At 36.1% G+C, this 24,842-nt stretch overlaps 2 protein-coding genes across 2 annotated transcripts; both read right to left on the bottom strand.

The window, feature by feature from the left end:
* Positions 1 to 12,948: 12,948 nt before the first annotated feature.
* On the bottom strand, positions 12,949 to 16,108 carry LOC128716819 (uncharacterized). The gene is given in 2 exon segments (XM_053811385.1): positions 12,949 to 12,984; positions 14,468 to 16,108. Coding segments are annotated over 2 exon segments (1,677 nt in total).
* A 292-nt stretch (positions 16,109 to 16,400) lies between these two features.
* Positions 16,401 to 17,444, bottom strand: LOC128716820 (uncharacterized). The gene has a single exon (XM_053811386.1). It carries the CDS (start codon positions 17,442 to 17,444, stop codon positions 16,401 to 16,403), a length of 1,044 nt encoding a protein of 347 aa, XP_053667361.1.
* Between the last annotated feature and the right edge of the window lie 7,398 nt (positions 17,445 to 24,842).

Raw genomic sequence — 24,842 nt, forward strand, 5'->3', positions numbered from 1 at the left:
TTTTAAAACTCGACTTTGACAAATCATTTTTTCAGAGACCAACCAAAACATCATTTTTGAGCCCCCAAAATAATGAAAAGTGAAATCCAAAATCGATTTCGAAAACTTTTTGGCAAACCAAAATTTCAATGTAACTAGTCAAACTTGTATGCAAGTTGCCTTTTAAAACTCGACTTTGACAAATCATTTTTTCAGAGACCAACCAAAACATCATTTTTGAGCCCCCAAAATAATGAAAAGTGAAATCCAAAATCGATTTCGGAAACTTTTTGGAAAACCAAAATTTCATTGTCACTAGTCAAACTTGTATGCAAGTTGCCTTTTAAAACTCGACTTTGACAAATCATTTTTTCAGAGACCAACCAAAACATCATTTTTGAGCCCCCAAAATAATGAAAAGTGAAATCCAAAATCGATTTCGGAAACTTTTTGGAAAACCAAAATTTCATTGTCACTAGTCAAACTTGTATGCAAGTTGCCTTTTAAAACTCGACTTTGACAAATCATTTTTTCAGAGACCAACCAAAACATCATTTTTGAGCCCCCAAAATAATGAAAAGTGAAATCCAAAATCGATTTCGGAAACTTTTTGGAAAACCAAAATTTCAATGTAACTAGTCAAACTTGTATGCAAGTTGCCTTTTAAAACTCGACTTTGACAAATCATTTTTTCAGAGACCAACCAAAACATCATTTATGAGCCCCCAAAATAATGAAAAGTGAAATCCAAAATCGATTTCGGAAACTTTTTGGAAAACCAAAATTTCATTGTCACTAGTCAAACTTGTATGCAAGTTGCCTTTTAAAACTCGACTTTGACAAATCATTTTTTCAGAGACCAACCAAAACATCATTTTTGAGCCCCCAAAATAATGAAAAGTGAAATCCAAAATCGATTTCGGAAACTTTTTGGAAAACCAAAATTTCATTGTCACTAGTCAAACTTGTATGCAAGTTGCCTTTTAAAACTCGACTTTGACAAATCATTTTTTCAGAGACCAACCAAAACATCATTTTTGAGCCCCCAAAATAATGATAAGTGAAATCCAAAATCGATTTCGGAAACTTTTTGGCAAACCAAAATTTCAATGTAACTAGTCAAACTTGTATGCAAGTTGCCTTTTAAAACTCGACTTTGACAAATCATTTTTTCAGAGACCAACCAAAACATCATTTTTGAGCCCCCAAAATAATGAAAAGTGAAATCCAAAATCGATTTCGGAAACTTTTTGGCAAACCAAAATTTCATTGTCACTAGTCAAACTTGTATGCAAGTTGCCTTTTAAAACTCGACTTTGACAAATTATTTTTTCAGAGACCAACCAAAACATCATTTTTGAGCCCCCAAAATAATGAAAAGTGAAATCCAAAATCGATTTCGGAAACTTTTTGGAAAACAAAAATTTCATTGTCACTAGTCAAACTTGTATGCAAGTTGCCTTTTAAAACTCGACTTTGACAAATCATTTTTTCAGAGACCAACCAAAACATCATTTTTGAGCCCCCAAAATAATGAAAAGTGAAATCCAAAATCGATTTCGGAAACTTTTTGGAAAACCAAAATTTCATTGTCACTAGTCAAACTTGTATGCAAGTTGCCTTTTAAAACTCGACTTTGACAAATCATTTTTTCAGAGACCAACCAAAACATCATTTTTGAGCCCCCAAAATAATGAAAAGTGAAATCCAAAATCGATTTCGGAAACTTTTTGGCAAACCAAAATTTCAATGTAACTAGTCAAACTTGTATGCAAGTTGCCTTTTAAAACTCGACTTTGACCAATAATTTTTTCAGAGACCAACCAAAACATCATTTTTGAGCCCCCAAAAGAATGAAAAGTGAAATCCAAAATCGATTTCGGAAACTTTTTGGCAAACCAAAATTTCAATGTAACTAGTCAAACTTGTATGCAAGTTGCCTTTTAAAACTCGACTTTGACAAATCATTTTTTCAGAGACCAACCAAAACATCATTTTTGAGCCCCCAAAATAATGAAAAGTGAAATCCAAAATCGATTTCGGAAACTTTTTGGAAAACCAAAATTTCATTGTCACTAGTCAAACTTGTATGCAAGTTGCCTTTTCAAACTCGACTTTGACAAATCATTTTTTCAGAGACCAACCAAAACATCATTTTTGAGCCCCCAAAATAATGAAAAGTGAAATCCAAAATCGATTTCGGAAACTTTTTGGAAAACCAAAATTTCATTGTCACTAGTCAAACTTGTATGCAAGTTGCCTTTTAAAACTCGACTTTGACAAATCATTTTTTCAGAGACCAACCAAAACATCATTTTTGAGCCCCCAAAATAATGAAAAGTGAAATCTAAAATCGATTTCGGAAACTTTTTGGAAAACCAAAATTTCATTGTCACTAGTCAAACTTGTATGCAAGTTGCCTTTTAAAACTCGACTTTGACAAATCATTTTTTCAGAGACCAACCAAAACATCATTTTTGAGCCCCCAAAATAATGAAAAGTGAAATCCAAAATCGATTTCGGAAACTTTTTGGCAAACCAAAATTTCAATGTAACTAGTCAAACTTGTATGCAAGTTGCCTTTTAAAACTCGACTTTGACAAATCATTTTTTCAGAGACCAACCAAAACATCATTTTTGAGCCCCCAAAATAATGAAAAGTGAAATCCAAAATCGATTTCGGAAACTTTTTGGCAAACCAAAATTTCAATGTAACTAGCCAAACTTGTATGCAAGTTGCCTTTTAAAACTCGACTTTGACTAATCATTTTTTCAGAGACCAACCAAACCATCATTTTTGAGCCCCCAAAATAATGAAAAGTGAAATCCAAAATCGATTTCGGAAACTTTCTGGCAATCCAAAATTTCATGGTCACTAGTCAAACTTGTATGCAAGTTGCAAGTTGTCAAAACTCGACTTTGACAAATCATTTTTTCAGAGACCAACCAAAACAACATTTTTGAGCCCCCAAAATAATGAAAAGTGAAATCCAAAATCGATTTCGGAAACTTTTTGGCAAACTAAAATTTCAATGTCACTAGTCAAACTTGTATGCAAGTTGCCTTTTCAAACTCGACTTTGACAAATCATTTTTTCAGAGACCAACCAAAACATCATTTTTGAGCCCCCAAAATAATGAAAAGTGAAATCCAAAATCGATTTCGGAAACTTTTTGGCAAACCAAAATTTCATTGTCACTAGTCAAACTTGTATGCAAGTTGCCTTTTAAAACTCGACTTTGACAAATCATTTTTTCAGAGACCAACCAAAACATCATTTTTGAGCCCCCAAAATAATGAAAAGTGAAATCCAAAATCGATTTCGAAAACTTTTTGGCAAACCAAAATTTCAATGTAACTAATCAAACTTGTATGCAAGTTGCCTTTTAAAACTCGACTTTGACAAATCATTTTTTCAGAGACCAACCAAAACATCATTTTTGAGCCCCCAAAATAATGAAAAGTGAAATCCAAAATCGATTTCGGAAACTTTTTGGAAAACCAAAATTTCATTGTCACTAGTCAAACTTGTATGCAAGTTGCCTTTTAAAACTCGACTTTGACAAATCATTTTTTCAGAGACCAACCAAAACATCATTTTTGAGCCCCCAAAATAATGAAAAGTGAAATCCAAAATCGATTTCGGAAACTTTTTGGAAAACCAAAATTTCATTGTCACTAGTCAAACTTGTATGCAAGTTGCCTTTTAAAACTCGACTTTGACAAATCATTTTTTCAGAGACCAACCAAAACATCATTTTTGAGCCCCCAAAATAATGAAAAGTGAAATCCAAAATCGATTTCGGAAACTTTTTGGCAAACCAAAATTTCAATGTAACTAGTCAAACTAGTATGCAAGTTGCCTTTTAAAACTCGACTTTGACAAATCATTTTTTCAGAGACCAACCAAAACATCATTTTTGAGCCCCCAAAATAATGAAAAGTGAAATCCAAAATCGATTTCGGAAACTTTTTGGCAAACCAAAATTTCAATGTAACTAGTCAAACTTGTATGCAAGTTGCCTTTTAAAACTCGACTTTGACTAATCATTTTTTCAGAGACCAACCAAACCATCATTTTTGAGCCCCCAAAATAATGAAAAGTAAAATCCAAAATCGATTTCGGAAACTTTCTGGCAATCCAAAATTTCATGGTCACTAGTCAAACTTGTATGCAAGTTGCAAGTTGTCAAAACTCGACTTTGACAAATCATTTTTTCAGAGACCAACCAAAACAACATTTTTGAGCCCCCAAAATAATGAAAAGTGAAATCCAAAATCGATTTCGGAAACTTTTTGGAAAACCAAAATTTCATTGTCACTAGTCAAACTTGTATGCAAGTTGCCTTTTAAAACTCGACTTTGACAAATCATTTTTTCAGAGACCAACCAAAACATCATTTTTGAGCCCCCAAAATAATGAAAAGTGAAATCCAAAATCGATTTCGGAAACTTTTTGGCAAACCAAAATTTCAATGTAACTAGTCAAACTTGTATGCAAGTTGCTTTTTAAAACTCGACTTTGACAAATCATTTTTTCAGAGACCAACCAAAACATCATTTTTGAGCCCCCAAAATAATGAAAAGTGAAATCCAAAATCGATTTCGGAAACTTTTTGGAAAACCAAAATTTCATTGTCACTAGTCAAACTTGTATGCAAGTTGCCTTTTCAAACTCGACTTTGACAAATCATTTTTTCAGAGACCAACCAAAACATCATTTTTGAGCCCCCAAAATAATGAAAAGTGAAATCCAAAATCGATTTCGGAAACTTTTTGGAAAACCAAAATTTCATTGTCACTAGTCAAACTTGTATGCAAGTTGCCTTTTAAAACTCGACTTTGACAAATCATTTTTTCAGAGACCAACCAAAACATCATTTTTGAGCCCCCAAAATAATGAAAAGTGAAATCTAAAATCGATTTCGGAAACTTTTTGGAAAACCAAAATTTCATTGTCACTAGTCAAACTTGTATGCAAGTTGCCTTTTAAAACTCGACTTTGACAAATCATTTTTTCAGAGACCAACCAAAACATCATTTTTGAGCCCCCAAAATAATGAAAAGTGAAATCCAAAATCGATTTCGGAAACTTTTTGGCAAACCAAAATTTCAATGTAACTAGTCAAACTTGTATGCAAGTTGCCTTTTAAAACTCGACTTTGACAAATCATTTTTTCAGAGACCAACCAAAACATCATTTTTGAGCCCCCAAAATAATGAAAAGTGAAATCCAAAATCGATTTCGGAAACTTTTTGGCAAACCAAAATTTCAATGTAACTAGTCAAACTTGTATGCAAGTTGCCTTTTAAAACTCGACTTTGACAAATCATTTTTTCAGAGACCAACCAAAACATCATTTTTGAGCCCCCAAAATAATGAAAAGTGAAATCCAAAATCGATTTCGGAAACTTTTTGGCAAACCAAAATTTCAATGTAACTAGTCAAACTTGTATGCAAGTTGCCTTTTAAAACTCGACTTTGACAAATCATTTTTTCAGAGACCAACCAAAACAACATTTTTGAGCCCCCAAAATAATGAAAAGTGAAATCCAAAATCGATTTCGGAAACTTTTTGGCAAACTAAAATTTCAATGTCACTAGTCAAACTTGTATGCAAGTTGCCTTTTCAAACTCGACTTTGACAAATCATTTTTTCAGAGACCAACCAAAACATCATTTTTGAGCCCCCAAAATAATGAAAAGTAAAATCCAAAATCGATTTCGGAAACTTTTTGGAAAACCAAAATTTCATTGTCACTAGTCAAACTTGTATGCAAGTTGCCTTTTAAAACTCGACTTTGACAAATCATTTTTTCAGAGACCAACCAAAACATCATTTTTGAGCCCCCAAAATAATGAAAAGTGAAATCTAAAATCGATTTCGGAAACTTTTTGGAAAACCAAAATTTCATTGTCACTAGTCAAACTTGTATGCAAGTTGCCTTTTAAAACTCGACTTTGACAAATCATTTTTTCAGAGACCAACCAAAACATCATTTTTGAGCCCCCAAAATAATGAAAAGTGAAATCCAAAATCGATTTCGGAAACTTTTTGGCAAACCAAAATTTCAATGTAACTAGTCAAACTTGTATGCAAGTTGCCTTTTAAAACTCGACTTTGACAAATCATTTTTTCAGAGACCAACCAAAACATCATTTTTGAGCCCCCAAAATAATGAAAAGTGAAATCCAAAATCGATTTCGGAAACTTTTTGGCAAACCAAAATTTCAATGTAACTAGCCAAACTTGTATGCAAGTTGCCTTTTAAAACTCGACTTTGACTAATCATTTTTTCAGAGACCAACCAAACCATCATTTTTGAGCCCCCAAAATAATGAAAAGTGAAATCCAAAATCGATTTCGGAAACTTTCTGGCAATCCAAAATTTCATGGTCACTAGTCAAACTTGTATGCAAGTTGCAAGTTGTCAAAACTCGACTTTGACAAATCATTTTTTCAGAGACCAACCAAAACAACATTTTTGAGCCCCCAAAATAATGAAAAGTGAAATCCAAAATCGATTTCGGAAACTTTTTGGCAAACTAAAATTTCAATGTCACTAGTCAAACTTGTATGCAAGTTGCCTTTTCAAACTCGACTTTGACAAATCATTTTTTCAGAGACCAACCAAAACATCATTTTTGAGCCCCCAAAATAATGAAAAGTGAAATCCAAAATCGATTTCGGAAACTTTTTGGCAAACCAAAATTTCATTGTCACTAGTCAAACTTGTATGCAAGTTGCCTTTTAAAACTCGACTTTGACAAATCATTTTTTCAGAGACCAACCAAAACATCATTTTTGAGCCCCCAAAATAATGAAAAGTGAAATCCAAAATCGATTTCGAAAACTTTTTGGCAAACCAAAATTTCAATGTAACTAATCAAACTTGTATGCAAGTTGCCTTTTAAAACTCGACTTTGACAAATCATTTTTTCAGAGACCAACCAAAACATCATTTTTGAGCCCCCAAAATAATGAAAAGTGAAATCCAAAATCGATTTCGGAAACTTTTTGGAAAACCAAAATTTCATTGTCACTAGTCAAACTTGTATGCAAGTTGCCTTTTAAAACTCGACTTTGACAAATCATTTTTTCAGAGACCAACCAAAACATCATTTTTGAGCCCCCAAAATAATGAAAAGTGAAATCCAAAATCGATTTCGGAAACTTTTTGGAAAACCAAAATTTCATTGTCACTAGTCAAACTTGTATGCAAGTTGCCTTTTAAAACTCGACTTTGACAAATCATTTTTTCAGAGACCAACCAAAACATCATTTTTGAGCCCCCAAAATAATGAAAAGTGAAATCCAAAATCGATTTCGGAAACTTTTTGGCAAACCAAAATTTCAATGTAACTAGTCAAACTAGTATGCAAGTTGCCTTTTAAAACTCGACTTTGACAAATCATTTTTTCAGAGACCAACCAAAACATCATTTTTGAGCCCCCAAAATAATGAAAAGTGAAATCCAAAATCGATTTCGGAAACTTTTTGGCAAACCAAAATTTCAATGTAACTAGTCAAACTTGTATGCAAGTTGCCTTTTAAAACTCGACTTTGACTAATCATTTTTTCAGAGACCAACCAAACCATCATTTTTGAGCCCCCAAAATAATGAAAAGTAAAATCCAAAATCGATTTCGGAAACTTTCTGGCAATCCAAAATTTCATGGTCACTAGTCAAACTTGTATGCAAGTTGCAAGTTGTCAAAACTCGACTTTGACAAATCATTTTTTCAGAGACCAACCAAAACAACATTTTTGAGCCCCCAAAATAATGAAAAGTGAAATCCAAAATCGATTTCGGAAACTTTTTGGAAAACCAAAATTTCATTGTCACTAGTCAAACTTGTATGCAAGTTGCCTTTTAAAACTCGACTTTGACAAATCATTTTTTCAGAGACCAACCAAAACATCATTTTTGAGCCCCCAAAATAATGAAAAGTGAAATCCAAAATCGATTTCGGAAACTTTTTGGCAAACCAAAATTTCAATGTAACTAGTCAAACTTGTATGCAAGTTGCTTTTTAAAACTCGACTTTGACAAATCATTTTTTCAGAGACCAACCAAAACATCATTTTTGAGCCCCCAAAATAATGAAAAGTGAAATCCAAAATCGATTTCGGAAACTTTTTGGAAAACCAAAATTTCATTGTCACTAGTCAAACTTGTATGCAAGTTGCCTTTTCAAACTCGACTTTGACAAATCATTTTTTCAGAGACCAACCAAAACATCATTTTTGAGCCCCCAAAATAATGAAAAGTGAAATCCAAAATCGATTTCGGAAACTTTTTGGAAAACCAAAATTTCATTGTCACTAGTCAAACTTGTATGCAAGTTGCCTTTTAAAACTCGACTTTGACAAATCATTTTTTCAGAGACCAACCAAAACATCATTTTTGAGCCCCCAAAATAATGAAAAGTGAAATCTAAAATCGATTTCGGAAACTTTTTGGAAAACCAAAATTTCATTGTCACTAGTCAAACTTGTATGCAAGTTGCCTTTTAAAACTCGACTTTGACAAATCATTTTTTCAGAGACCAACCAAAACATCATTTTTGAGCCCCCAAAATAATGAAAAGTGAAATCCAAAATCGATTTCGGAAACTTTTTGGCAAACCAAAATTTCAATGTAACTAGTCAAACTTGTATGCAAGTTGCCTTTTAAAACTCGACTTTGACAAATCATTTTTTCAGAGACCAACCAAAACATCATTTTTGAGCCCCCAAAATAATGAAAAGTGAAATCCAAAATCGATTTCGGAAACTTTTTGGCAAACCAAAATTTCAATGTAACTAGTCAAACTTGTATGCAAGTTGCCTTTTAAAACTCGACTTTGACAAATCATTTTTTCAGAGACCAACCAAAACATCATTTTTGAGCCCCCAAAATAATGAAAAGTGAAATCCAAAATCGATTTCGGAAACTTTTTGGCAAACCAAAATTTCAATGTAACTAGTCAAACTTGTATGCAAGTTGCCTTTTAAAACTCGACTTTGACAAATCATTTTTTCAGAGACCAACCAAAACAACATTTTTGAGCCCCCAAAATAATGAAAAGTGAAATCCAAAATCGATTTCGGAAACTTTTTGGCAAACTAAAATTTCAATGTCACTAGTCAAACTTGTATGCAAGTTGCCTTTTCAAACTCGACTTTAACAAATCATTTTTTCAGAGACCAACCAAACCATCATTTTTAAGCCCCCAAAATAATGAAAATTCATATCCAAAATCGATTTCGGAAACTTTTTTGCAAATCATAATTTCATTGTCACTAGTCAAACTTGTATGCAAGTTGCCTTTTAAAACTCGACTTTGACAAATCATTTTTTCAGAGACCAACCAAAACATCATTTTTGAGCCCCCAAAATAATGAAAAGTGAAATCCAAAATCGATTTCGGAAACTTTTTGGAAAACCAAAATTTCATTGTCACTAGTCAAACTTGTATGCAAGTTGCCTTTTAAAACTCGACTTTGACAAATCATTTTTTCAGAGACCAACCAAAACATCATTTTTGAGCCCCCAAAATAATGAAAAGTGAAATCTAAAATCGATTTCGGAAACTTTTTGGAAAACCAAAATTTCATTGTCACTAGTCAAACTTGTATGCAAGTTGCCTTTTAAAACTCGACTTTGACAAATCATTTTTTCAGAGACCAACCAAAACATCATTTTTGAGCCCCCAAAATAATGAAAAGTGAAATCCAAAATCGATTTCGGAAACTTTTTGGCAAACCAAAATTTCAATGTAACTAGTCAAACTTGTATGCAAGTTGCCTTTTAAAACTCGACTTTGACAAATCATTTTTTCAGAGACCAACCAAAACATCATTTTTGAGCCCCCAAAATAATGAAAAGTGAAATCTAAAATCGATTTCGGAAACTTTTTGGAAAACCAAAATTTCATTGTCACTAGTCAAACTTGTATGCAAGTTGCCTTTTAAAACTCGACTTTGACAAATCATTTTTTCAGAGACCAACCAAAACATCATTTTTGAGCCCCCAAAATAATGAAAATTCATATCCAAAATCGATTTCGGAAACTTTTTTGCAAATCATAATTTCATTGTCACTAGTCAAACTTGTATGCAAGTTGCCTTTTAAAACTCGACTTTGACAAATCATTTTTTCAGAGACCAACCAAAACATCATTTTTGAGCCCCCAAAATAATGAAAAGTGAAATCCAAAATCGATTTCGGAAACTTTTTGGAAAACCAAAATTTCATTGTCACTAGTCAAACTTGTATGCAAGTTGCCTTTTCAAACTCGACTTTGACAAATCATTTTTTCAGAGACCAACCAAAACATCATTTTTGAGCCCCCAAAATAATGAAAAGTGAAATCCAAAATCGATTTCGGAAACTTGTTGGAAAACCAAAATTTCATTGTCACTAGTCAAACTTGTATGCAAGTTGCCTTTTAAAACTCGACTTTGACAAATCATTTTTTCAGAGACCAACCAAAACATCATTTTTGAGCCCCCAAAATAATGAAAAGTGAAATCTAAAATCGATTTCGGAAACTTTTTGGAAAACCAAAATTTCATTGTCACTAGTCAAACTTGTATGCAAGTTGCCTTTTAAAACTCGACTTTGACAAATCATTTTTTCAGAGACCAACCAAAACATCATTTTTGAGCCCCCAAAATAATGAAAAGTGAAATCCAAAATCGATTTCGGAAACTTTTTGGCAAACCAAAATTTCAATGTAACTAGTCAAACTTGTATGCAAGTTGCCTTTTAAAACTCGACTTTGACAAATCATTTTTTCAGAGACCAACCAAAACATCATTTTTGAGCCCCCAAAATAATGAAAAGTGAAATCCAAAATCGATTTCGGAAACTTTTTGGCAAACCAAAATTTCAATGTAACTAGTCAAACTTGTATGCAAGTTGCCTTTTAAAACTCGACTTTGACAAATCATTTTTTCAGAGACCAACCAAAACATCATTTTTGAGCCCCCAAAATAATGAAAAGTGAAATCTAAAATCGATTTCGGAAACTTTTTGGAAAACCAAAATTTCATTGTCACTAGTCAAACTTGTATGCAAGTTGCCTTTTAAAACTCGACTTTGACAAATCATTTTTTCAGAGACCAACCAAAACATCATTTTTGAGCCCCCAAAATAATGAAAAGTGAAATCCAAAATCGATTTCGGAAACTTTTTGGAAAACCAAAATTTCATTGTCACTAGTCAAACTTGTATGCAAGTTGCCTTTTCAAACTCGACTTTGACAAATCATTTTTTCAGAGACCAACCAAAACATCATTTTTGAGCCCCCAAAATAATGAAAAGTGAAATCCAAAATCGATTTCGGAAACTTTTTGGCAAACCAAAATTTCAATGTAACTAGTCAAACTTGTATGCAAGTTGCCTTTTAAAACTCGACTTTGACAAATCATTTTTTCAGAGACCAACCAAAACATCATTTTTGAGCCCCCAAAATAATGAAAAGTGAAATCCAAAATCGATTTCGGAAACTTTTTGGCAAACCAAAATTTCAATGTAACTAGTCAAACTTGTATGCAAGTTGCCTTTTAAAACTCGACTTTGACAAATCATTTTTTCAGAGACCAACCAAAACATCATTTTTGAGCCCCCAAAATAATGAAAAGTGAAATCCAAAATCGATTTCGGAAACTTTTTGGAAAACCAAAATTTCATTGTCACTAGTCAAACTAGTCACAGGCAACTTGCATACAAGCCTGTGCGAAATATCGCGAAATGTTGCTGGGTGTGAAATGTTCAGAGTTTCCGAAAGAAGAAAAATATCGTGTTGTGCGTTCGAAGTTCAATTTGCTACTGTGTATTCATTGTCCTTTTAGTTCATTTCATATAATCGTTCATTTTGCTAAGCCTAATGAATTCATAACTGCTCTAGCTGATGCGTCAAAATCTGATCTAGGGCAATCTCGCCATTGTCGTCCGTGAAACATTTCATGCAAATAATTAAACCGTTTCAACAATTTCAAACATTCCGGCCACCAAAGAAAGTATTTCTTTAACTAAACTAAAAAGATCCTAAATTCCTGTAATTAATTCAATGGTGGATGCTTTAAATAGCGAATATTCCTTACCGATAATGTTGCATGAATTAAATTCCTTCCTATTATACAAAGTGGTTTCAGCTGTCAGTGTGACTAAGTGTAAGTGTTTGTGCTGCGAATTGTTTACCTTTTGCCCGTGATTGTTAAAGTGTACATGTTTACGTGTCTACGGTGTTTAAAACATCGGGATTCGGAAGAATTGAAATCCTAGCTGTAGGACGCACTATCTCCTTTCCTATACCAGTTCGCAGCGTGACAACACGAACTAATCCATCCTTTCCTGGGTGAAGTTTCGTCACTCTACCCATTGGCCATAAGGTAGGTGGTGTGTTGTCTTTTTTGATAATGACTAGCTGTCCCTCTTTTAGGTCTACCGGTTTGGGCGAGATATGTTTTGCACGAGCCTGTAGCTGTTGTAAATGTTCCGGATACCACCGGTTCCATATACACTGAAGGTGCTTTTGGACCAGCTCATACTCCTTCAGTTTGTTTGACGGTGTGTTCCTACGATCGACTTGTGGTGCTACCATATTTGACCCTACCAAAAAATGCCCTGGTGTAAGTGGCTCCATATCAGTGGGCTCGCTCGATAGTGGAACTAACGGTCTACAATTCAGACATTGCTCAACCTGGGCTAACAGTGTCAACCAGCCCTCCTGAGTTAAGCTCGCAGTACCAACTGTGCGAACGATATGCTGCTTTGCCGATCGTACCGCAGCCTCCCACAATCCACCAAAATGTGGCGCCCGTGGTGGAATGAACTTCCACCGTATTTCCTTGTTCCCGCACCAGTTGAAAATCTCGTCACGATCGGCGTCACTGCACTTTAGCATCTGGTACACACGATGCAGCTCATGTGCAGCCCCTTTGAAGTTGGTAGCATTGTCCGAATGGATTTCTGCAATCAAGCCTCTGCGAGCGATGAATCGACGAAGCGCCGCTAAAAATGAAGGAGTTGATAAATCGTTGATAAGTTCGATATGCACCGCTCTCGTGGAAAAGCATACGAAAATCGCGATGTATGCCTTGGTTGCACTACGATTACGGATGGTCAACTTTATCATCACAGGTCCACAGTAGTCGACGCCACACACCGAAAATGGCCTTGTTGGTGACACTCGTGAAGTGGGTAAATCGGCAACAGTCTGCTGTATTAGTGCAGGCTTTGTCTTGAAGCAGTCGTGACAACGATGGAATACTGACTTTACTAACGTGCGGCCTCCGACTAACCAAAACCGCTGACGGAGTGAGGCAAGCAGAAGTTGTGGTCCAGCATGTAGCATACGACTATGATACTGGACCGCCAGTAATGCTGCAAGCGGGTGTCTCGACGATAACACAACCGGATGTTTCGTGTTATCTTCGATCTGTGCATTCCGAAGCCGGCCACCAACACGAATAGTTCCCGCATGATCGACGAAAGGTGATAACCATTTCAATCGTGAGTGCCGTAGTGTCTTTCTGCCATTGGTGATCTCGCGAAACTCCTCCGGAAACGAATCTTGCTGAGATAGTTGACAAAACCGAATCTCAGCGTCATGGAGCTCATCTTTGGATAGTGCGGGAACCACACCGATGAGTTCTTTGATGGATTTGTTGCCTTTGATTACTGCTGACGCCGACGATGTGCTGTCCTTTAAACAGCGAAGATAGCGCAGCACGTAAGCCGTAGTTCAAAGAAGTCGTTGGTAAGTAGAAAACCATGCGAAGAATGTGCTGCTGAAACTATTCGTGGAAGAAGTTGCAGCAACCAACTGTACAGCTCTCTCTTCCTCATGGCAAACTATTTCGTCTGTTTTAGGGTTTTGTGGCCAATCTTCTTCCTTGCTGCGTAACCAACGTGGACCATGCCACCAGCGATGAGATAATAGCAGCTTGTCTGGAAGCAGACCACGAGAAATATCATCTGCTGGATTGTCCACCCCGGGAACATGTCTCCAGCATTTTATTCGCGTTTCCTGTTGGATCTGTGCCACTCTGTTGGCGACAAATGGATTCCAGCGCCGTGGTGGTGAGTTCAGCCAATGTAACACCGTCATCGAATCAGTCCAACAGAAGGTGATGATATCGTCATTGAGTGCCTGGATGATTCTGCTGAACAATTGCGTGGCTAATCTCGCTGCGCACAGCTCGAGCCTGGCGATCGAATGAGTGTTTGCCAACGCTACAACCTTTGACTTAGCAGTCAATAAGTTAACAGAAACCCCCGAATGGTTTTCTGCCCGAACATAGCAGCATGCCCCATATGCTGCTTGTGAAGCATCCGCAAAGACGTGCAACTGAAGAGCCGTTGCCTTTCGAAGCGAAGTGAACCTTGGAATGCGCAGCTCCCGAAGTGATTGTAGCGTGGAGTGATACTTATTCCACTCTTGCTGAAGGTTCGCAGGTAACTCGCTATCCCAATCCAGCGCAATTCCATTTACCTTGAGCGACCATAACTGCTGCATAAATAGTTTGGCAAGAACTATCGTTGGTCCGAGTAAGCCAAGAACATCGAAAATCTTAGCGATGTACGACAATACTAACCGCTTTGTTAATGATGATGCGGCAGGTGGTAGCTCGATACGAAATCGAAGCATGTCTTCCGCTGGCTCCCAGATGAGACCCAAGGTGGAAACAAATTGTGATTTGTTCCATTCGTGCGATGTTTGCAGTGCCAAATCTTCCTGCGGAATTCCATCCAGCGCTTTTGGATTATTCGATGCCCATTTCTTCAACGAGAACCCAGCCGAACGTAACATCGACGAAATTTGCCTCTGCATTTCGATCGCTTCTGACAAATCATCTGTTCCCGTCAACAGATCATCCACGTAGAAATCTCGAAGCACTGGTGTCACCGCGCGAGGATACTGTTCGCTATGATCGTGTGCAATTTGCTTCAGAGTCCGTGTGGCCAAGAAAGGAGCAGATGCAGTCCCATACGTTACGGTTTGTAATTCGAAAGTTGCTATGGGCTCTGAAGGATCCGTTCTGTACCGAATGCGAAGGAAATTTCTATCCGCGGGGTGATGACGTATTTGACGGTACATTTTCTCGACATCCGCTGTGAGCGCGATAGTATGTGACCGAAACCGCAGCATTAACGTGTACAGGTCTTGTTGAACGACAGGTCCAACTAGCAGTGAATCATTCAACGAATATCCTGAACTGGTCTTGCACGACGCGTCAAACACAACACGAACCTTGGTAGACGTGCTGGACTCTTTCACAACAGCGTGGTGCGGTAAATAATAATGTGGATGCGATTCATCAATTGGCTCCGTGAGTCTTATCATGTGGCCCAACCGTTCATACTCATCCATGAATGACGCGTATGCTTCCCTCATTTTAGGATCTTCTTTCAGTCGCCGTTCCACCGACAGAAGACGACGGTCTGCAATTTTCTTTGAGGCTCCTAAAATGATGCTAGGATTAGTTTTGTGTGGTAAGCTAACAACATACCTTCCCGTATCGTCTCGAGTTGTGTTGCCCATGAAATGCTTCTCACATATATCTTCTTCTACAGATAGAGCGGGCTCATCGGAGATGGTTTCGCTCTCCCAGAATCGTTCCATCAGCGCATCCAAGGGACCATCATTCGTTGCAATGTGACATACACGAGGGGTATGAGATGACTGCGTAGTATTCCCGGCGACAGCTCAGCCAAATTGGGTTTCCACTAGCCACGGCTTACCCGCGCCTAATGAACGTTTACGCCCAGTGTGCAATTCCCAGAACGTATCACCACCGATGACGACATCCACCTTGCCTGGAACGTGATACGTAGGATCCGCGAGTGGTACGTTGGGCACATTCCACGAAGACACGTCGATTGCTGAAGTGGGAATGTCCGCAGATGGTGTTTCTAGGATGAGGAACTCTAACGGTGTGGCGAAGTGTAGATCATTAGATCGAATAAACGCAGTGATCGAACCCTTCACATGCTGTGTAGCCTTTCCGATGCCAGAGATAGAAACATCCACCCTTGTACGAGGGGTCACTAGCTTCCGAGCCAGTGATTCCGAAATAAAAAATGGAAATCGAACCTGAATCGAGTAATGCCCTTGCCTCGTGTTTCGCTCCATAATCGTCCACGATGAAGATTATTGCGGTCTCAAGGAACACCATTTCATCCTCGCATTGGGCCGCCATGGTTACCTTTTGTTGAGATGCCTGTTGAACCACCGCGTGATGAAGTAAGGTGTGATGACGTTCATGGCATGACCGACATGAGTAGGCCGACTTGCACGCCTTTACTTGGTGGGATCCGCTAAGGCAGTTCCAACATAAGCCCTTTATCCTGACTATGTCCCGTCGTTGTTGCATCTCCTTGCCGATGAATATTGGACAGTTGCGTAACAGGTGCGGTTCTGGACACTACAACGGGCATTTCAGTTGTTGTACGGGCGAAACACTAGTCGGGTTTTTCTGCACTGCTGCCGCGTTTGTAATTGCCCTTCGTGGTGTAGGAAAACGATGTGCGCCGACCACCTTAGTCGGAGCAACCCTATCACACTCAAAGCTCTTGCTGGATTTCAATATTCGAATTCGATCCTGAAGGAATTCGATCAGCTCACTATACTTGTCCCTTTCGAAATGCACGGAGTGTTTTTCCCACGCCAAAAGCGTTTCATGATCGATCTTCATCAGCAGCAGGTTGGACAGAGGCGTGTCCCAAGTATTGACCGGTTCTTGTAGCTTGACCAAGCCATTCACATGCCGTGTGAATTCGTCCACTAAACAGGTCAAACCGTCGACACTTTCGGCTGCAATTCCCGGTAGAAAATGTAACCGCCGCCAGTATTCTCGAATCAGCATCCGTGTGTTGTCGTACCGCTTAAGAAGTGACGCCCACGTCACGGCGTAGTTTTCAGTGGTTAATGCTACATGTTCGAAGGGAACAGCTGCGTCGCCCTTCAATGAGGAAAGTAAATATTGTAATTTAGCAATAGGCGGTAAATCAGCGGAAGCGTCAATCATCGCGACAAACCGATCGCGAAACGACAACCACTTCGTTGAATCCCCATCGAACGTTGGCAGTTCGATTTTTGGCAACCTAAGATTGGGTGCGCTTGGCCGTCCAAACGCGAGCGTTGAATTTGCCGAAAGTGTAGATTCGTTTAGTGGGTTGGCGTCCTTCCGTTGATTCTCCCTGAAGAATGATTTCAGCCGTCGGCACCGCTCCTCCATATCGATCCTGTCGTTGATACAGGCTTGAATCGCCTCGCTGCTGTCGTCACATTCTTCCAGTTTCGCCACCGCGGTGAAAAAGTCCTGTCTGTGTTGCTCCAGCCCTTCCAAAACCTCCGGAATCTGGCTTATATCGTCGCTGGTAAAGCACTGCTTAAACCGCTCCAGCGATTTTATGTTCTCTACCGCGATTAGTTTTTTATGTTGAGCAGCCTTGAGTTTTTCGTCCATGATTATTCACTTTCACTGTTCGTTAACACGTAAAACAAAACCGAAAACTAACAACAATCACGATGACGCTAATTTTAACGATGACGCGCACTCGAACGTTGCCCTTACCGTGCGGGCGATGAACTTCTACGCGTGAATTCGGGATGGCGCTTAACTGAATTGCACCGTGCTCGTGATGCGGAGCGTACCGAAATTTCCGAATTTACCGAATGTAAATGGAACCGAAGAAAGAACTAAACTCTGATACTTCACGATCCGGTTCGAAGGACCAAAATGTGCGAAATATCGCAAAATGTTGCTGGGTGTGAAATATTCAGAGTTTCCGAAAGAAGAAAAATACCGTATTGTGCGTTCGAAGTTCAATTTGCTACTGTGTATTCATTGTCCTTTTAGTTCATTTCATATAATCGTTCATTTTGCTAAGCCTAATGAATTCATAACTGCTCTAGCTGATGCGTCAAAATCTGATCTAGGGCAATCTCGCCATTGTCGTCCGTGAAACATTTCATGCAAATAAATAAACCGTTTCAACAATTTCAAACATTGCCTTTTAAAACTCGACTTTGACAAATCATTTTTTCAGAGACCAACCAAAACATCATTTTTAAGCCCCCAAAATAATGAAAAGTGAAATCCAAAATCGATTTCGGAAACTTTTTGGCAAACCAAAATGTCATTGTCACTAGTCAAACTTGTATGCAAGTTGCCTTTTAAAACTCGACTTTGACAAATCATTTTTTCAGAGACCAACCAAAACATCATTTTTAAGCCCCCAAAATAATGAAAAGTAAAATCCAAAATCGATTTCGGAAACTTTTTGGCAAACCAAAATGTCATTGTCACTAGTCAAATTTGTATGCAAGTTGCCTTTTAAAACTCGACTTTGACAACTCATTTTATCAGAGACCAACCAAAACATCATTTTTAAGCTCCCAAAATAATGAAAAGTAAAATCCAAAATCGATTTCGGAAACTTTTTGGCAAACCAAAATGTCATTGTCACTAGTCAAACTTGTATGCAAATTGCCTTTTTAAACTCGACTTTGACAAATCATTTTTTCAGAGACCAACCAAAACATCATTTTTAAGCCCCCAAAATAATGAAAAGTAAAATCCAAAATCGATTTCGGAAACTTTTTGGCAAACCAAAATGTCATTGTCACTAGTCAAATTTGTATGCAAGTTGCCTTTTAAAACTCGACTTTGACAACTCATTTTTTCAGAGACCAACCAAAACATCATTTTTAAGCTCCCAAAATAATGAAAAGTAAAATTAAAAATCGATTTCGGAAACTTTTTGGAAACCAAAATGTCATTGTCACTAGTCAAACTTGTATGCAAATTGCCTTTTAAAACTCGACTTTGACAAATCATTTTTTCGGAGACCAACCAAAACATCATTTTTAAGCCCCCAAAATAATGAAAAGTGAAATCCAAAATCGATTTCGGAAACTTTTTGGCAAACCAAAATGTCATTGTCACTAGTCAAACTTGTATGCAAGTTGCCTTTTAAAACTCGACTTTGACAAATCATTTTTTCAGAGACCAACCAAAACATCATTTTTAAGCCCCCAAAATAATGAAAAGTAAAATCCAAAATCGATTTCGGAAACTTTTTGGCAAACCAAAATTTCATTGTCACTAGTCAAACTTGTATGCAAGTTGCCTTTTAAAACTCGACTTTGACAAATCATTTTTTTAGAGACCAACCAAAACATCATTTTTAAGCCCCCAAAATAATGAAAAGTGAAATCCAAAATCGATTTCGGAAACTTTTTGGCAAACCAAAATGTCATTATCACTAGTCAAACTTGTATGCAAGTTGCCTTTTAAAACTCGACTTTGACAAATCATTTTTTCAGAGCCCAACCAAAACATCATTTTTAAGCCCCCAAAATAATGAAAAGTAAAATCCAAAATCGATTTCGGAAACTTTTTGGCAAACCAAAATGTCATTGTCACTAGTCAAACTTGTATGCAAGTTGCCTTTTAAAACTCGACTTTGACAAATCATTTTTTCAGAGACCAACCAAAACATCATTTTTAAGCTCCCAAAATAATGAAAAGTAAAATCCAAAATCGATTTCGGAAACCTTTTGGCAAACCAAAATTTCATTGTCACTAGTCAAACTTGTATGCAAGTTGCCTTTTAAAACTCGACTTTGACCAATCATTTTTTTAGAGACCAACCAAAACATCATTTTTAAGCCCCCAAAATAATGAAAAGTGAAATCCAAAATCGATTTCGGAAACTTTTTGGCAAACCAAAATGTCATTGTCACTAGTCAAATTTGTATGCAAGTTGCCTTTTAAAACTCGACTTTGACAACTCATTTTTTCAGAGACCAACCAAAACATCATTTTTAAGCTCCCAAAATAATGAAAAGTAAAATCCAAAATCGATTTCGGAAACTTTTTGGCAAACCAAAATGTCATTGTCACTAGTCAAACTTGTATGCAAGTTGCCTTTTAAAACTCGACTTTGACAAATCATTTTTTCAGAGACCAACCAAAACATCATTTTTAAGCTCCCAAAATAATGAAAAGTAAAATCCAAAATCGATTTCGGAAACCTTTTGGCAAACCAAAATTTCATTGTCACTAGTCAAACTTGTATGCAAGTTGCCTTTTAAAACTCGACTTTGACAAATCATTTTTTCAGAGACCAACCAAAACATCATTTTTAAGCTCCTAAAATAATGAAAAGTAAAATCCAAAATCGATTTCGGAAACTTTTTGGCAAACCAAAATGTCATTGTCACTAGTCAAACTTGTATGCAAGTTGCCTTTTAAAACTCGACTTTGACAAATCATTTTTTCAGAGACCAACCAAAACATCATTTTTAAGCTCCCAAAATAATGAAAAGTAAAATCCAAAATCGATTTCGGAAACCTTTTGGCAAACCAAAATTTCATTGTCACTAGTCAAACTTGTATGCAAGTTGCCTTTTAAAACTCGACTTTGACAAATCATTTTTTCAGAGACCAACCAAAACATCATTTTTAAGCTCCTAAAATAATGAAAAGTGAAATCCAAAATCGATTTCGGAAACTTTTTGGCAAACCAAAATGTCATTGTCACTAGTCAAATTTGTATGCAAGTTGCCTTTTAAAACTCGACTTTGACAACTCATTTTTTCAGAGACCAACCAAAACATCATTTTTAAGCTCCCAAAATAATGAAAAGTGAAATCCAAAATCGATTTCGGAAACTTTTTGGCAAACCAAAATGTCATTGTCACTAGTCAAACTTGTATGCAAGTTGCCTTTTAAAACTCGACTTTGACAAATCATTTTTTCAGAGACCAACCAAAACATCATTTTTAAGCTCCCAAAATAATGAAAAGTAAAATCCAAAATCGATTTCGGAAACCTTTTGGCAAACCAAAATTTCATTGTCACTAGTCAAACTTGTATGCAAGTTGCCTTTTAAAACTCGACTTTGACAAATCTTTTTTTCAGAGACCAACCAAAACATCATTTTTAAGCCCCCAAAATAATGAAAAGTGAAATCCAAAATCGATTTCGGAAACTTTTTGGCAAACCAAAATGTCATTGTCACTAGTCAAATTTGTATGCAAGTTGCCTTTTAAAACTCGACTTTGACAAATCATTTTTTCAGAGACCAACCAAAACATCATTTTTAAGCTCTCAAAATAATGAAAAGTAAAATCCAAAATCGATTTCGGAAACCTTTTGGCAAACCAAAATTTCATTGTCACTAGTCAAACTTGTATGCAAGTTGCCTTTTAAAACTCGACTTTGACAAATCATTTTTTCAGAGACCAACCAAAACATCATTTTTAAGCTCCTAAAATAATGAAAAGTAAAATCCAAAATCGATTTCGGAAACTTTTTGGCAAACCAAAATGTCATTGTCACTAGTCAAATTTGTATGCAAGTTGCCTTTTAAAACTCGACTTTGACAACTCATTTTTTCAGAGACCAACCAAAACATCATTTTTAAGCTCCCAAAATAATGAAAAGTAAAATCCAAAATCGATTTCGGAAACTTTTTGGCAAACCAAAATGTCATTGTCACTAGTCAAACTTGTATGCAAGTTGCCTTTTAAAACTCGACTTTGACAAATCATTTTTTCAGAGACCAACCAAAACATCATTTTTAAGCTCCCAAAATAATGAAAAGTAAAATCCAAAATCGATTTCGGAAACCTTTTGGCAAACCAAAATTTCATTGTCACTAGTCAAACTTGTATGCAAGTTGCCTTTTAAAACTCGACTTTGACAAATCATTTTTTCAGAGACCAACCAAAACATCATTTTTAAGCTCCTAAAATAATGAAAAGTAAAATCCAAAATCGATTTCGGAAACTTTTTGGCAAACCAAAATGTCATTGTCACTAGTCAAATTTGTATGCAAGTTGCCTTTTAAAACTCGACTTTGACAACTCATTTTTTCAGAGACCAACCAAAACATCATTTTTAAGCCCCCAAAATAATGAAAAGTGAAATCCAAAATCGATTTCGGAAACTTTTTGGCAAACCAAAATGTCATTGTCACTAGTCAAACTTGTATGCAAGTTGCCTATTAAAACTCGACTTTGACAAATCATTTTTTCAGAGACCAACCAAAACATCATTTTTAAGCCCCCAAAATAATGAAAAGTGAAATCCAAAATCGATTTCGGAAACTTTTTGGCAAACCAAAATGTCATTGTCACTAGTCAAACTTGTATGCAAGTTGCCTTTTAAAACTCGACTTTGACAAATCATTTTTTTAGAGCCAACCAAAACATCATTTTTAAGCCCCCAAAATAATGAAAAGTGAAATCCAAAATCGATTTCGGAAACTTTTTGGCAAACCAAAATGTCATTATCACTAGTCAAACTTGTATGCAAGTTGCCTTTTAAAACTCGACTTTGACAAATCATTTTTTCAGAGCCCAACCAAAACATCATTTTTAAGCCCCCAAAATAATGAAAAGTAAAATCCAAAATCGATTTCGGAAACTTTTTGGCAAACCAAAATGTCATTGTCACTAGTCAAACTTGTATGCAAGTTGCCTTTTAAAACTCGACTTTGACAAATCATTTTTTCAGAGACCAACCAAAACATCATTTTTAAGCTCCCAAAATAATGAAAAGTAAAATCCAAAATCGATTTCGGAAACCTTTTGGCAAACCAAAATTTCATTGTCACTAGTCAAACTTGTATGCAAGTTGCCTTTTAAAACTCGACTTTGACCAATCATTTTTTTAGAGACCAACCAAAACATCATTTTTAAGCTCCCAAAATAATGAAAAGTGAAATCCAAAATCGATTTCGGAAACTTTTTGGCAAACCAAAATGTCATTGTCACTAGTCAAATTTGTATGCAAGTTGCCTTTTAAAACTCGACTTTGACAACTCATTTTTTCAGAGACCAACCAAAACATCATTTTTAAGCTCCCAAAATAATGAAAAGTAAAATCCAAAATCGATTTCGCAAACTTTTTGGCAAACCAAAATGTCATTGTCACTAGTCAAACTTGTATGCAAGTTGCCTTTTAAAACTCGACTTTGACAAATCATTTTTTCAGAGACCAACCAAAACATCATTTTTAAGCTCCCAAAATAATGAAAAGTGAAATCCAAAATCGATTTCGGAAACCTTTTGGCAAACCAAAATTTCATTGTCACTAGTCAAACTTGTATGCAAGTTGCCTTTTAAAACTCGACTTTGACAAATCATTTTTTCAGAGACCAACCTAAACATCATTTTTAAGCTCCTAAAATAATGAAAAGTAAAATCCAAAATCGATTTCGGAAACTTTTTGGCAAACCAAAATGTCATTGTCACTAGTCAAACTTGTATGCAAGTTGCCTTTTAAAACTCGACTTTGACAAATCATTTTTTCAGAGACCAACCAAAACATCATTTTTAAGCTCCCAAAATAATGAAAAGTAAAATCCAAAATCGATTTCGGAAACCTTTTGGCAAACCAAAATTTCATTGTCACTAGTCAAACTTGTATGCAAGTTGCCTTTTAAAACTCGACTTTGACAAATCATTTTTTCAGAGACCAACCAAAACATCATTTTTAAGCTCCTAAAATAATGAAAAGTAAAATCCAAAATCGATTTCGGAAACTTTTTGGCAAACCAAAATGTCATTGTCACTAGTCAAATTTGTATGCAAGTTGCCTTTTAAAACTCGACTTTGACAACTCATTTTTTCAGAGACCAACCAAAACATCATTTTTAAGCTCCCAAAATAATGAAAAGTGAAATCCAAAATCGATTTCGGAAACTTTTTGGCAAACCAAAATGTCATTGTCACTAGTCAAACTTGTATGCAAGTTGCCTTTTAAAACTCGACTTTGACAAATCATTTTTTCAGAGACCAACCAAAACATCATTTTTAAGCTCCCAAAATAATGAAAAGTAAAATCCAAAATCGATTTCGGAAACCTTTTGGCAAACCAAAATTTCATTGTCACTAGTCAAACTTGTATGCAAGTTGCCTTTTAAAACTCGACTTTGACAAATCTTTTTTGCAGAGACCAACCAAAACATCATTTTTAAGCCCCCAAAATAATGAAAAGTGAAATCCAAAATCGATTTCGGAAACTTTTTGGCAAACCAAAATGTCATTGTCACTAGTCAAATTTGTATGCAAGTTGCCTTTTAAAACTCGACTTTGACAAATCATTTTTTCAGAGACCAACCAAAACATCATTTTTAAGCTCTCAAAATAATGAAAAGTAAAATCCAAAATCGATTTCGGAAACCTTTTGGCAAACCAAAATTTCATTGTCACTAGTCAAACTTGTATGCAAGTTGCCTTTTAAAACTCGACTTTGACAAATCATTTTTTTAGAGACCAACCAAAACATCATTTTTAAGCCCCCAAAATAATGAAAAGTGAAATCCAAAATCGATTTCGGAAACTTTTTGGCAAACCAAAATGTCATTGTCACTAGTCAAATTTGTATGCAAGTTGCCTTTTAAAACTCGACTTTGACAAATCATTTTTTCAGAGACCAACCAAAACATCATTTTTAAGCCCCCAAAATAATGAAAAGTGAAATCCAAAATCGATTTCGGAAACTTTTTGGCAAACCAAAATGTCATTGTCACTAGTCAAACTTGTATGCAAGTTGCCTTTTAAAACTCGACTTTGACAAATCATTTTTTTAGAGACCAACCAAAACATCATTTTTAAGCCCCCAAAATAATGAAAAGTGAAATCCAAAATCGATTTCGGAAACTTTTTGGCAAACCAAAATGTCATTATCACTAGTCAAACTTGTATGCAAGTTGCCTTTTAAAACTCGACTTTGACCAATCATTTTTTTAGAGACCAACCAAAACATCATTTTTAAGCCCCCAAAATAATGAAAAGTAAAATCCAAAATCGATTTCGGAAACTTTTTGGCAAACCAAAATGTCATTGT

The sequence above is a fragment of the Anopheles marshallii genome, assembly GCF_943734725.1.
Source record: "Anopheles marshallii chromosome X unlocalized genomic scaffold, idAnoMarsDA_429_01 X_unloc_11, whole genome shotgun sequence".
Classification (NCBI taxonomy): Eukaryota; Metazoa; Arthropoda; class Insecta; order Diptera; family Culicidae; genus Anopheles; species Anopheles marshallii.

What these genes read in the sequence shown, in the direction of transcription:
- LOC128716820 (XM_053811386.1), bottom strand. Translation starts at nt 17,444, where the DNA reads ATGGACGAAAAACTCAAGGCTGCTCAACATAAAAAACTAATCGCGGTA.